This window comes from Bombina bombina, chromosome 6, assembly GCF_027579735.1.
Source record: "Bombina bombina isolate aBomBom1 chromosome 6, aBomBom1.pri, whole genome shotgun sequence".
Taxonomy (NCBI): Eukaryota; Metazoa; Chordata; class Amphibia; order Anura; family Bombinatoridae; genus Bombina; species Bombina bombina.
In genome coordinates, this window is record NC_069504.1 from 275,630,753 (window position 1) to 275,644,588 (window position 13,836).

General features: G+C 39.7%; 1 protein-coding gene across 10 annotated transcripts in view; it reads right to left on the reverse strand.

Moving 5' to 3' along the window:
* Positions 1-7,359: 7,359 nt before the first annotated feature.
* GRIP1 (glutamate receptor interacting protein 1) overlaps positions 7,360-13,836 on the reverse strand; it is a 920,176-nt gene continuing 913,699 nt past the window's right edge. For all 10 annotated transcript variants that reach the window (XM_053716876.1, XM_053716872.1, XM_053716874.1 and 7 more), the window contains 2 exons: positions 10,481-10,627; positions 7,360-9,007 (listed from right to left, as the gene is read on the reverse strand). In XM_053716876.1, coding sequence (XP_053572851.1) covers positions 8,771-9,007; positions 10,481-10,627 — 384 coding nt within the window. In that variant the 3' untranslated portion in view covers positions 7,360-8,770. The remainder of the gene's footprint in view (positions 9,008-10,480; positions 10,628-13,836) is intronic.

Sequence of the window (13,836 nt, forward strand, 5' to 3'; positions counted from 1 at the left end):
GTACATCAGGGACGCCCATAGCGATTACTTTGCAGGACATGGCTGCGATCATGGATAATACCCTGTCAGCGGTATTAGCCAGATTGCCTGAATTAAGAGGCAAGCGCGATAGCTCTTGGGTTAGACGAGATACAGAGAGCGTAAATGCTGTAAGAGCCATGTCTGATACTGCGTCACAATATGCAGAACCTGAGGACGGAGAGCTTCAGTCTGTGGGTGACATCTCTGACTTGGGGAAACCTGATTCAGAGATTTCTAATTTTAAATTTAAGCTTGAGAACCTCCGTGTATTGCTTGGGGAGGTGTTAGCTGCTCTGAATGACTGTGACACAATTGCAGTGCCAGAGAAATTGTGTAGACTGGATAAATACTATGCAGTGCCGGTGTGTACTGATGTTTTTCCAATACCTAAAAGGTTTACAGAAATTATTAGTAAGGAGTGGGATAGACCCGGTGTTCCGTTTTCCCCCCCTCCTATATTTAGAAAAATGTTTCCAATAGACGCCACTACACGGGACTTATGGCAGACGGTCCCTAAGGTGGAGGGAGCAGTTTCTATTTTAGCAAAGCGTACCACTATCCCGGTTGAGGACAGTTGTGCTTTTTCAGATCCAATGGATAAAAAATTAGAGGGTTACCTTAAGAAAATGTTTATTCAACAAGGTTTTATTTTACAGCCCCTTGCATGCATTGCGCCTGTCACTGCTGCGGCGGCGTTCTGGTTTGAGGCCCTGGAAGAGGCCATCCATACAGCTCCATTGACTGAAATCATTGACAAGCTTAGAACACTTAAGCTAGCTAACTCATTTGTTTCTGATGCCATTGTTCATTTGACTAAACTAACGGCTAAGAATTCCGGATTCGCCATCCAGGCGCGTAGGGCGCTATGGCTTAAATCCTGGTCAGCTGACGTGACTTCAAAGTCTAAATTACTCAACATTCCTTTCAAGGGGCAGACCTTATTCGGGCCTGGTTTGAAATAAATTATTGCTGACATTACTGGAGGTAAGGGTCATACCCTTCCTCAGGACAGGGCCAAATCAAGGGCCAAACAGTCGAAATTTCGAAAGGCACGAAAATTAAAGGCAGGTGCAGCATCAACTTCCTCTGCTTCAAAACAAGAGAGAACTTTTGCTCAATCCAAGCAGGCCTGGAAATCTAACCAGTCCTGGAACAAGGGCAAGCAGGCCAGAAAGCCTGCTGCTGCCTCCAAGACAGCATGAAGGAGCGGCCCCCTATCCGGCAACGGATCTAGTAGGGAGCAGACTTTCTCTCTTCGCCCAGGCGTGGGCAAGAGATGTTCAGGATCCCTGGGCGTTGGAGATCATATCTCAGGGATATCTTCTGGACTTCAAAGCTTCTCCTCCACAAGGGAGATTTCACCTTTCAAGATTATCTGCAAACCAGATGAAGAAAGAGGCATTCCTACGCTGCGTGCAAGACCTCCTAGTAATGGGAGTGATCCATCCAGTTCCGCGGACGGAACAAGGACAGGGTTTTTATTCAAATCTGTTTGTGGTTCCCAAAAAAGAGGGAACCTTCAGACCAATTTTGGATCTAAAGATCTTAAACAAATTCCTCAGAGTTCCATCATTCAAGATGGAAACTATTCGAACCATCTTACCCATGATCCAAGAGGGTCAGTACATGACCACAGTGGACTTAAAGGATGCCTACCTTCACATTCCGATTCACAAGAATCATCATCGGTTCCTGAGGTTTGCCTTTCTAGACAGGCATTACCAATTTGTAGCTCTTCCCTTCGGGTTGGCTACAGCCCCAAGGATTTTTACAAAGGTTCTGGGCTCACTTCTGGCGGTTCTAAGATCGGTGGCTCCTTATCTAGACGACATCCTGATACAGGCGTCAAGCTTTCAAATTGCCAAGTCTCATACAGAGATAGTTCTGGCATTTCTGAGGTCGCATGGGTGGAAAGTGAACGAAGAAAAGAGTTCTCTATCTCCTCTCACAAGGGTTTCCTTCCTAGGGACTCTTATAGATTCTGTAGAAATGAAAATTTACCTGACGGAGTCCAGGTTATCAAAACTTCTAAATGCTTGCCGTGTTCTTCACTCCATTCCGCGCCCTGCGGTGGCTCAGTGCATGGAAGTAATCGGCTTAATGGTAGCGGCGATGGACATAATGCCATTTGCGCGCCTGCATCTCAGACCGCTGCAATTATGCATGCTCAGTCAGTGGAATGGGGATTACACAGATTTGTCCCCTCTACTAAATCTGGATCAGGAAACCAGAGATTCTCTTCTCTGGTGGTTATCTCGGGTCCACCTGTCCAAGGGTATGACCTTTCGCAGACCAGATTGGACAATTGTAACAACAGATGCCAGCCTTCTAGGTTGGGGTGCAGTCTGGAACTCCCTGAAGGCTCAGGGTTCATGGACTCAGGAGGAGAAACTCCTCCCAATAAATATTCTGGAGTTAAGAGCAATATTCAATGCTCTTCTAGCCTGGCCTCAGTTAGCAAGATAATTCGCTGGGCAGAGACTCACTCTTGCCACCTATCAGCGATCCATATCCCGGGCGTAGAGAACTGGGAGGCGGATTTTCTAAGTCGTCAGACTTTTCATCCGGGGGAGTGGAAGCTCCATCCGGAGGTGTTTGCTCAATTGGTCCATTGTTGGGGCAAACCAGAACTGGATCTCATGGCGTCTCGCCAGAACGCCAAGCTTCCTTGTTACGGATCCAGGTCCAGGGACCCAGAAGCGACGCTGATAGATGCTCTAGCAGCTCCTTGGTTCTTCAACCTGGCTTATGTGTTTCCACCGTTTCCTCTTCTCCCTCGACTGATTGCCAAAATCAGACAGGAGAGAGCATCAGTGATTCTGATAGCGCCTGCGTGGCCACGCAGGACCTGGTATGCAGATCTGGTGGACATGTCATCCTTTCCACCATGGACTCTGCCTCTGAGACAAGACCTTCTAATACAAGGTCCTTTCAATCATCCTAATCTAATTTCTCTGAAACTGACTGCATGGAGATTGAACGCTTGATCCTATCAAAGTGTGGTTCTCCAAGTCAGTCATTGATACCTTAATACAGGCACGAAAGCCTGTCACCAGGAAAATCTACCACAAGATATGGCGTAAATATCTTCATTGGTGTGAATCCAAGAATTACTCATGGAGTAGGGTTTTGATTCCTAGGATATTGTCCTTCCTCCAAGAGGGTTTGGACAAAGGATTATCAGCTAGTTCTTTAAAGGGACAGATTTCTGCTCTGTCTATTCTTTTACACAAGCGTCTGGCGGAAGTTCCAGACGTTCAGGCATTTTGTCAGGCTTTAGTTAGAATTAAGCCTGTGTTTAAACCTGTTGCTCCTCCATGGAGCTTAAACTTGGTTCTTAAAGTTCTTCAAGGGGTTCCGTTTGAACCCCTTCATTCTATTGATATCAAACTTTTATCATGGAAAGTTCTGTTTCTGATGGCTATTTCCTCGGCTCGAAGAGTCTCTGAGTTATCTGCCTTACATTGTGATTCTCCTTATCTGATCTTTCATTCAGATAAAGTAGTTCTGCGTACAAAACCTGGGTTTTTACCCAAGGTGGTTTCTAACAAGAATATCAATCAAGAGATTGTTGTTCCATCATTGTGTCCTAATCCTTCTTCAAAGAAGGAACGTCTTTTGCATAATCTAGACGTAGTCCGTGCCTTGAAGTTTTACTTACAAGCTACTAAAGATTTTCGTCAAACATCTAACCTGTTTGTTGTTTACTCTGGACAGAGGAGAGGTCAAAAGGCCTTGGCAACCTCTCTTTCTTTTTGGCTTCGGAGTATAATCCGTTTAGCCTATGAGACTGCTGGACAGCAGCCCCCTGAAAGGATTACAGCTCATTCTACTAGAGCTGTGGCTTCCACCTGGGCCTTTAAAAATGAGGCTTCTGTTGAACAGATTTGCAAGGCTGCGACTTGGTCTTCGCTTCATACCTTTTCAAAATTTTACAAATTTGATACTTTTGCTTCTTCGGAGGCTGTTTTTGGGAGAAAGGTTCTTCAGGCAGTGGTTCCTTCTGTTTAAGTTCCTGCCTTGTCCCTCCCATCATCCGTGTACTTTAGCTTTGGTATTGGTATCCCACAAGTAATGGATGATCCGTGGACTGGATACACTTAACAAGAGAAAACATAATTTATGCTTACCTGATAAATTTATTTCTCTTGTAGTGTATCCAGTCTAAGGCCCGCCCTGTCCTTTTTAAGGCAGGTCTAAATTTTAATTAAACTACAGTCACCACTGCACCCTATGGTTTCTCCTTTCTCGGCTTGTTTCGGTCGAATGACTAGATATGGCAGTGAGGGGAGGAGCTATATAGCAGCTCTGCTGTGGGTGATCCTCTTGCAACTTCCTGTTGGGAAGGAGAATATCCCACAAGTAATGGATGATCCGTGGACTGGATACACTACAAGAGAAATAAATTTATCAGGTAAGCATAAATTATGTTTTTTTACCTCCTGAAATTAATACACCTAAATCCATTTGGTACTTAGTTACTTTATAGTACTATGAGCATAAGTAGCAACAGCCAACTTGCATTAGTAAAACACTGATACTGTTGTATTAGTTTAAATTAAGAATACAATGACTACTTAAAGGGACATAAAACCCCCAAAATGTATTTCTTTCCAATGGCATAGATTGTCCACAATTCCATTCATTACTGTTGGGTATTCAACACCTGGCTAGCAGGAGGAGGCAAAGACAACCCAGCAGAAGCTTAAAGGGGCAGTAAATTTACAAACTATGTGCAGAATTATATAACATTAGCTTACCGGCACATTTATACTTTAAAGGATTGCAGAGAAATTGTAACTAAAACCTCCTTTTACCAGAACGCCGCTCCTTGCTCTACTGAGCGGGTCTGGATTTTAAACAGCGCATCTCTGCAACACTGTTTGCCCGGTTGCGCCATTTAAATGAATGTAGCTCGCTCCCGCTCTGGTCTAGTAGCGGGAGCGAGCTACATTCATTTTAATGTATCCTTTAAAGTATAAATGTGCCGGTAAGCTATGTGCAGAATTATATAACATTAGTTTGTAAGTTTACTGCCCCTTTAAGTATCCCTCCCTCTTCCCATACTTCCCCCAGTCATTCTTTGCTTCTGTAACTTGGATAAAGGTAAAGATGGTGCTCTGAAGAAAATGAGATTTGAGTTCTTTAATGGGTAGCTTCCTGCAAGATAGGACTGGGGTTAATGCTGTGTCCATGTAAACCTCTTATTCAGAGTATTGGTAGCTGTTAGCTGCTGGATGTTGCAGGGAGCTTCTCTGTCCTCCCAGCAATCTGTGGTAACGCCCCCACCTGGCAACCAGTGTTAGCTTACACTGCTTTCCTTTCTACCTCAGGTCCCTGTCAGACCTGGAAGTGCTGTGTCTGCTCCACACCAGTGGCTCCAGAGGTAAGTGCTTTATTTCCTTCACAGGGTAATCAAGCAGAAGGCACTATTGGACTTGTTTGTTATCATTTATTAGGATACATATTATATTTGGGCAGTGTTCATGCAGCGCGTTTGTGGTTTCAGTACTTGATTCGCTTTTACAGGGATCTTAAGGGCATTTGGGACTGAGGCATGTCAGGGCAGGGGTTCCTTTACTAGGACTCTGTATTTTTTTTTTACTCGTTAGGAGACGCACGCACTTGCTTAACATTTACTGTAAAATTTCAGCTAATTGTTTTAAAAGACCATTTTGATTGTTGTGGCGCCCCTTAATTTCGCACACTTTTTTATTAACACTGTGCTCCGCCTCGAGCGTGTCCAACGTGAACTGACGCTCACCTCTCTGATCAGTAGATATAGCGGAGATCAGAGGTATTAAGCATTGTGTGAGGATCGGCTCTGTAGCGGGAGGTTCGGTAAGGCCCAGGGTGGAAGCTGGGATTTATAGAGGTGCCGCTCTGTTATAGCTAATCTTATCCTATTATGGAGGAAGGGGGGGGGGGTACCACTCATTTATTGACATTGTCTGATAAGTAGTTCTACGTACCAAGTTGGGTTTTCTTCCTAAGGTGGTCTCTGACCGCATTATCAATCAAGAGATTGTAGTTCCTTCTTTTTGTCCTAATCCTTCTCAGAGGGGAACTTTTGTTACTCAAGCTGGATGTGGTACGTGCTTTGAAATTCTATCTCCATGCTACCAAAGATTTTTGGAAATCTTTGTTTTTGGTGTATGCCGGTAAGCACAAGGACCTAAAGGCTACTGCAGCTACTCTTTCCTTTTGGTCGAGGAGTGTCATTCGTTTGGCTTATGAGGAAGCTGGTCAGCAGCCTCCTGAGAGGATTATGACTCATTCTACCCGTGCTGTGTCATCTTGGGCATTTAAGAACTAAGCCTCTATGGAACAGATCTGTAAGGTGTCTACCTGGTCCTTTTTACATACTTTTAAAAAAAATTACAAGTTTGATGTTTTTGCCTCAGCTGAGTCTTCAAGCAGTGGTGCCTTCAGTTTAGGTCCGCCTGCCTTATTTTCCCTCCCTGTCCATTCTGTGTCCTCTCTAGCTTGGGTATTGGATTCGCAACAGTAATGAATGAAATCGTGGACTCTCCATGCCATTCGAAAGAAAGCAAAACGTATGCTTACCTGATAAATTCTTTTCTTTCCTGGCATTGAGAGTCCACAAACCCGCCCTTTTATTTTTAAGGTGGCGTTTTTTCCTAATCTTCTGGCATCTCCTATAACCTTGGTGATTCCCCTACTCTTCCTTATTTCCTCGGCTGAATGACTGGGGGAGTATAACTTTTGCTGGGTTGTCTTTGCCTCTTCCTGGTGGCTAGGTGTTGATTTCCCAAAAGTAATGAATGGAATCATGGACTCTCCATGCCAGGAAAGAAAATAATTTATCAGGTAAGCATACATTTTGTTTCATGATGCAGATAGAGCATACAAGTTTATGTAACTTTTCAATTTATTCTATTATCATATCTGCTTCATTCTCTTGGTATCCTTTGTTGGAAAAAGCAGCAATGGACTACTGGAAGCTAGCTAAACACATCAGTTAAAAAGACAGCAGGCATATAAGTGGCCGCCAATCAGCAGCTAGCTCCTGAGCCTTCTTAGGTATGCTTTTTTACAAAGGATACCAATAGATCAAAGCAAATTCGATCAAATTGGAATGTTGTTTTAAATTGCATGTTCTATCAGGTTTTATGTCCCTTTAAGTCTGCAGTATGTAGTCCAGCCCTTCTGGGTCCAGTGTAATGGGCATCTTTTTTTAGTGTTGCAGGAAAGGCAAACAATATGAGCAAAGCTAGTACATGACATCCTTTTGACTATACCTAAATGTTTTATAAGGTGTTCCATTTAGTGTTTCAAGTCCCTTTAGTAGAGTTGGCCTAAATAAGAGTTGACAAAGGTGGTCAGGCATTTTATTACATAATCATTTAGTTCCACGCCATAGTAAATTTACACATATCCAGTTAGTTAATTTTTTTTGTTCTACATCATCAAGATTTAAGAATATTTGTAATTTGTTATATTTGCATTATAGTAATATTACCCATGTATTTTAAATCAGTTTATTTGAATTTGTACCGTATGATTCCATACAAATTTCTAACAATTTGAGTTCCCAAAACCATACATAAACAATAAATGTCATGCTATTAAAGTATTAAATTTGTACAAAAATACTTTACAGTTTAATACTTGTTTGTTACAAACAAAAATACATATTTCATTGACTTATGATAAATGGTTTGTTCTCCAACTTCATATTTTCTGGCAGTGTTTCAAAACAGTAGGCTGACAAGGAAAGGATAACAGATACTCATTAAAAATACTAATAGGACCATAATTAGGATTTTCACATAAGCAAACTATGGATGCTTGGAACACAACCTTCTGCGTTTTTGTATTCTGGATCCTCTCCTTTTCGGCAGATGCAAGTGGTAAATATCAGAACAAATCTGCTGGTGAGTATCCAATCAAAATAGTAATCTTTTTATTGCTTTGAGGGATAAACAGTTGGCAAAGCTCTTTAAACACACACTACTTCTTAAATAATGTTTGACGGCTCAGAACATTTTCCTTTTAGCAGTCAGCCAGTTATACTTTATGATCTCCCTTACTTCCTCACGCAATGTATCCCACCCCTTTGTATAGGTCACAGTTAATATTCTCACGGAGAAGTGATGTACATGGTTTAGCCCTGCGCTCTTCAGCATGACGTGTGTAAGATGTGAAGAGCAGTATTACTGCCCATTGTATAATGGCTACTGTTTAATTCCTTACTTCTCAGAAACAGAACACACGCTGTGATGAGTAGATATATGTTATTTTGTTACTTAAAAATGTTTAGGGCCAAAATGCACAGAATAAAGGGACCACTTGTATTGCAGCCCAGCCAGAGTGTTGGATCCAATATCATTATTGTATTCTAGTATGAGAAGTGCTACAAATCTCTTTAAAGCCTCGGTATCTTTAGATCATATGCAAAAAAAAGTTCATAATGATGGTGCATGGACAATACCTGGAAAATAAGCCACTTTGATTCCAGTAGTTTCATTGCACACCACAAAAGCCCCATATTTTGTTCAAGATTAAGCTTGGAATGGCACTAATATTTATTGTGGTCACAAAGTATTCAACATAAAAACTGTTACTCCCTTCTTGTGTGAGTGGAGTACGGTAAGTTTATTTTAGCTCCCCTGTGCTTGCCATTAGTGCCACAGTGACATCTGTGTCTTAAACGTCACAGATCAATTGTATGACAGGGATTTAGCACCAAGTTTACGCTGCCAAGTCAATCCATCAGAAGTTTTTGCTATAAAGTATTGGTGGAGTCTCTCATATCCATAGTGGTTAAGCGCCCACTTGATTTTTGTGAAAAGACATCATTTTGGTCAGTCCACTCCTCTACTGGCAAGTTCGGTATATCTGATGCTTCTTTCTGTTTAGCAATTGGGTTTCTGCTAATAACCAATTCCAGTTTATTTCCAGATTCTGCTATAAGTGGAACCACCAGGCAACAGTCAAAGTCTCTAGTGCGTACATGATTCACCTGTAAATAATAAAGATGTGTCAAGAGACATTCTACATCAATTAATAGTCAGAAGGCCCAGCCAGCTAGCTTGCCTGTTATACTATCTAACAAACTACTTAGGGTTAATCCCCCATTGAACCATATTTCAGGTTATTCCACCTATCTTCTACTGTTTTATACCTTCAAAGTATCCCCTAGTGTATGCTTTTTATTAAGAGAAATAATTAAATTAATAATTTAATTTTAGAACTTCTGTTTTGTGTTCACATAGTTGTTACAGTATTTTTAATAATAATAAACCCACAATAGTCAAGCACACCCTTTAGTGTACATATATCAACAAGCATGTTTGTTAACATTCAAATAAAATGTATTTTACTTAGTTCCATTGCAAACATTAGTGTTTGTTTGTTAAACATCAAAACCTTAACTGTGCTATTCTTTAAAAAAAACAATGTCACCTTACAGCCTATTTTTAATGCCCAGAGGCACGCTGCTGGTAAACTTTACCTTTTCAGTTAACTGCTTATATATATATATATATTTTACTATTTTCTTACGTAGAATAAATAGTACTAGTTGCCTGCTGCAGCAGATACATTTCATCAAATTGCCCTAAAAGCTGCTATTACAACCACCATGGCTTAAAGGGCCATGATACCCAAATGTTGAAACACTTGAAAGTGCTGCAGCATAGCTGTAAAAAGCTGACTAGAAAATATCACCTGAACATCTCTATGTAAAAAAGAAAGATATTTTACCTCAAAATGTCCTAAATATTCAAACCCCATTGCAAAGGACTTTAAGCAACAAATCAGTATGCCTGTCCCGGGACAGGCAAGGGAACGAGCCTCATGCACACTCATGTTATTTCCCTATTCAGTTTAAGGAAGTTTACTATGAAATCTCATGAGAGTTAAGTGAAATCTCATGAGATCACAGTAAAAGAGTTCATGACCTCAGCACTGTTGATGCTGATTGGCTGCCATTAATTTCTTCATTTTTTTTTAAATTTTTATTTACCTGCAGCTAAACAGCAGCTGAAGTATAACCTTTTACACAGAACTTACTCTGGTGAGCTGAGGAAATTGTGAGGTAAAATATCTTCCTCTTTTACATAGAGATGCTCAGGTGATATTTTCCTGTCAGCTGTCAGCTTTTTACAGTTATACTGCATCACTTTCAAGTGATTTAGCATGTGAGTATTATGTCCCTTTAAGTATTCTAATTTCAATGTAAGATTTGGAATGTTATAATATGGCTACCTAATGTAAATGCTACTTTATTTCACAAATTAGTGAATTGTTAATATTGGACAAATAATAATGGTTTAATTAATCATCTGTCCTGTACAAAATATGAGCGCTACCCATCGAGAATAATAAGTAGCTGTTTATGTAATTTTAGAATTTCCACAGTCTAAAACAAACATACTGAAAAGTAAATGCTTTGTGATAAACATCTGAGAATACAGAAACCTGTAACCAGTACCTGCAAAAGGCGATCAAATGGTTTCAATCCTGCAAGATCTCCGGGGCCATTTGGGCGAATATTCTTTACGTATACACCTTTTTCCAGTAGCCCATCAGCAACGCTAAATCCAAAGTCCTCCCTATCAGAGTCCTTAAATAATGAAACCTGTTATAGGTAGGAAAAAACAAACAAACAAGGAAGCCTTAGTTGCTTTCAGAGATCATATTTCTGATTTATTTTCATCTATAGTAACTATATTTCCATTACTGTATGTGCTTCTGTTTGTACCAATTTAGTGTGAAAGAGTTATGTTGTATACAAGGAATTGCCTATGTAATGCTTCAATTGGCACAAAAAATACAAAATAGATTAAACTGGATTGTGTCAAAAACATGTTTTCCCCATTTAAATCTACATGAATACTGTGTGGTTGTTTTCACTGTACAGGGGTTAGTAGAACAGATTGGGGGTCTATTCAGGAATGAAGATGTATTTATTTTTGCACAGATATGAAATAAAATCATGTTAGTCATAAGTGATACAAAGGTCTAAATGTATATGCAACACACAAAGGGTGAGCACGTAAAACTCAGCTAATTCAACCCTCTCCAAATGACAGCTACATACAAACCCTTTATTATTTGATGTAGTCATCTTACAACACACAGAGCACAATTCTAGAAGCAGGATTCGCTGTCTTTCTAAAGGAAATGTTTTATAAACAGGCAAGCATTCATAGATAAAGGAAAACAACTATGTGCATTTGTCTCCTTCAGGAGAAACAAATGCAGAAGATGCCAGCAGCATTCGCCTATTTTTGGAGCCAGATGATTTCGTTGAAGTGCAACAAATGAAGATCTGGATTTGCACAGATCTAAGTGTGTTGCATTTTCAGAACAAAAAATCTGGCTCAGAAAATAGCTAAATGCTGCTGGTGGCCACCATCTTCGACATTTGTTTCCTCATGAAATAAACGAATACACATATCTATCAATTATTTTTTTTTTTTTTACAAAAGAACACCCAAGTTAATGCTCATAACTAAACATGCTAGAGGAGAACCCTACTAATAGCTATCAGGAATGCAGGATAATCAAAACGCACCCAAGAATGGATGAGAAGAAAACACTGGACCGTTCCAAAGTGGCCTTCAATGAGCCCAGATCTGAATCCCATTGAACATCTGTGGAAAGAGCTGAAACTCACAGTTGGGAAAAGGTACCCATCACAACTGAGAAAACTGTGTGTGTGTGTGTGTGTATATATATATATATATATATATATATATATATATATATATATATATATATATATATATACATACATACACACAAATACATATATATATATATATATATATATATATATATATATATACACACACACAGACATATGTTCTAATGTTTCATGAATTCAAAAGTTTAATCTCCTTTTAAACCCCATTCTCCGGGTTCTTAATTGGCTATGTGTAAATTGACTAAAGAAGTAAGAGGAGGAATATATGTAAAGGTGAGTCTCACCTTACAAGACTTCTGTCATACCCAGTACCCAGATGCTATATATCCAAAAACTGATATGGTTCATCAACATTGTATGAAACAGTTACCATCAGAGAATATGTAAAGAATGTTCTCATCAGAAAAAATCTGTACAGAAACAAAATCTAGGCCTTGCAAAACAGTCAAAGAAGTATGTGGTCTGTATATATGCTTGTGGTAGCAAATGACCAATAAGGAAAGGCACAGAAACCAGGACACAAAAGCTTTTTCTGGTAGGCTAAGACAGATATAAAAAATCTAGACCCAAAAGACAACAGATGGAACCACGCAAAGCATGATAAAATCTATGAGAAATGGAGTTTGCAGCCATAACAGCATTTTTAGTTAGCCAAAATGTGGATATACAGTTTGTGGTGTAAATTAATTGACACTGCTATAGAAATCCTTGAATGCTAGAAAAGAGAAAATAGCTCACTGAAGATCTAAGAATGTAGAATCCTGCATGTTGGCTCCCCCATTCCACAATCAACAAGAGCTGAAACACTTCCTGGTTTAACTAATTTTGTCCTATCAAGCACCTTTGCAGCATGACAAAGCATGGTTCAATAAATATAATAAGGAAGCATACATTATTTAAATTCTTCCTTTTTAACATAAAAAACATTTTGATCACAGATGATGGAAGGTAGCACTTGTCCTAGTCACAATTTCAGCATAAAGCTTAATATGTTCATATTTAATCAAAGTGGAATCTTGCCCGAAAAATAACCGCTTCCCTCTTGGCTTGAGTCATTAAAAGTAAGAAATTCATGTATTTTCTGAGCCACTTTATCAACCCCAAGTCAGTCAGGCAGAAATCAGGAAGCCTTTAAAATGAAGAAATATTTGACATAGTTTAACATGTCTGCAGTCTCTAAGTTATGATCAGACCACACAATGTAAGATCTTTGTTTGCTGAACTGGATCCAATGTCCAACAAACATAAAATAGATAACCTATTCTTGAGTAAGAATTATGGTTTTTGGAGTAAAAGGTTAAATATTGTCTTTCACCAAATATCTCTAATTGCCTGTGATAGAAAGGCAGTACCACTGTCCACATCACAATCTTCAGAAGTTTGTTTGCCTATGGTCAACTTCCAACAGGATTAAAATGTCCCTGAGGATAAGAGGGTGGCTAAGGAAAGCTTGATTTGTATGAGACGAGATTCCATAACATGTTACTTAAAGGGCCATAATACCCAAATGTTTAAACACTTGAAAGTGATGCAGTATAGCTGTAAAAAGCTGACTAGAAAATATCACCTGAACATCTCTATGTAAAAAAGAAAGATATTTTACCTCAAAAGTTTCTCAGTAGCCACATCCCATGTAAAGTACTTCTAAGCAGCATATCAGTATGTCTGTCCCGGGACAGCGGAAGGGACGAGCTTACGTGCACTCTCATCTTATTTTCCTATTCAGTTTAAAGGAAGTTTGCTATGAAATCTCATGAGAGTTAAGTAAAATTTAATGAGATCACAGTAAAAGAGTTCATGACCTCAGCACTGCTGATGCTGATTGGCTGCTGTTCATTTCTTCATTTTTTATTTTTTTTTACCTGCAGAGTATAACTTTTTACACAGAACTTACTCTGCTGAGCTGAGGAGATTGTGAGGTAAAATATCTTCCTTTTCTCCTGTTAAGTGTAGTCAGTCCACGGGTCATCCATTACTTATGGGATTATATCTCCTCCCTAACAGGAAGTGCAAGAGGATCACCCAAGCAGAGCTGCTATATAGCTCCTCCCCTCTACGTCATACCCAGTCATTCTCTTGCACCTAACTAATAGATAGGACGTGTGAGAGGACTGTGGTGTGTTAAACTTAGTTTTTAT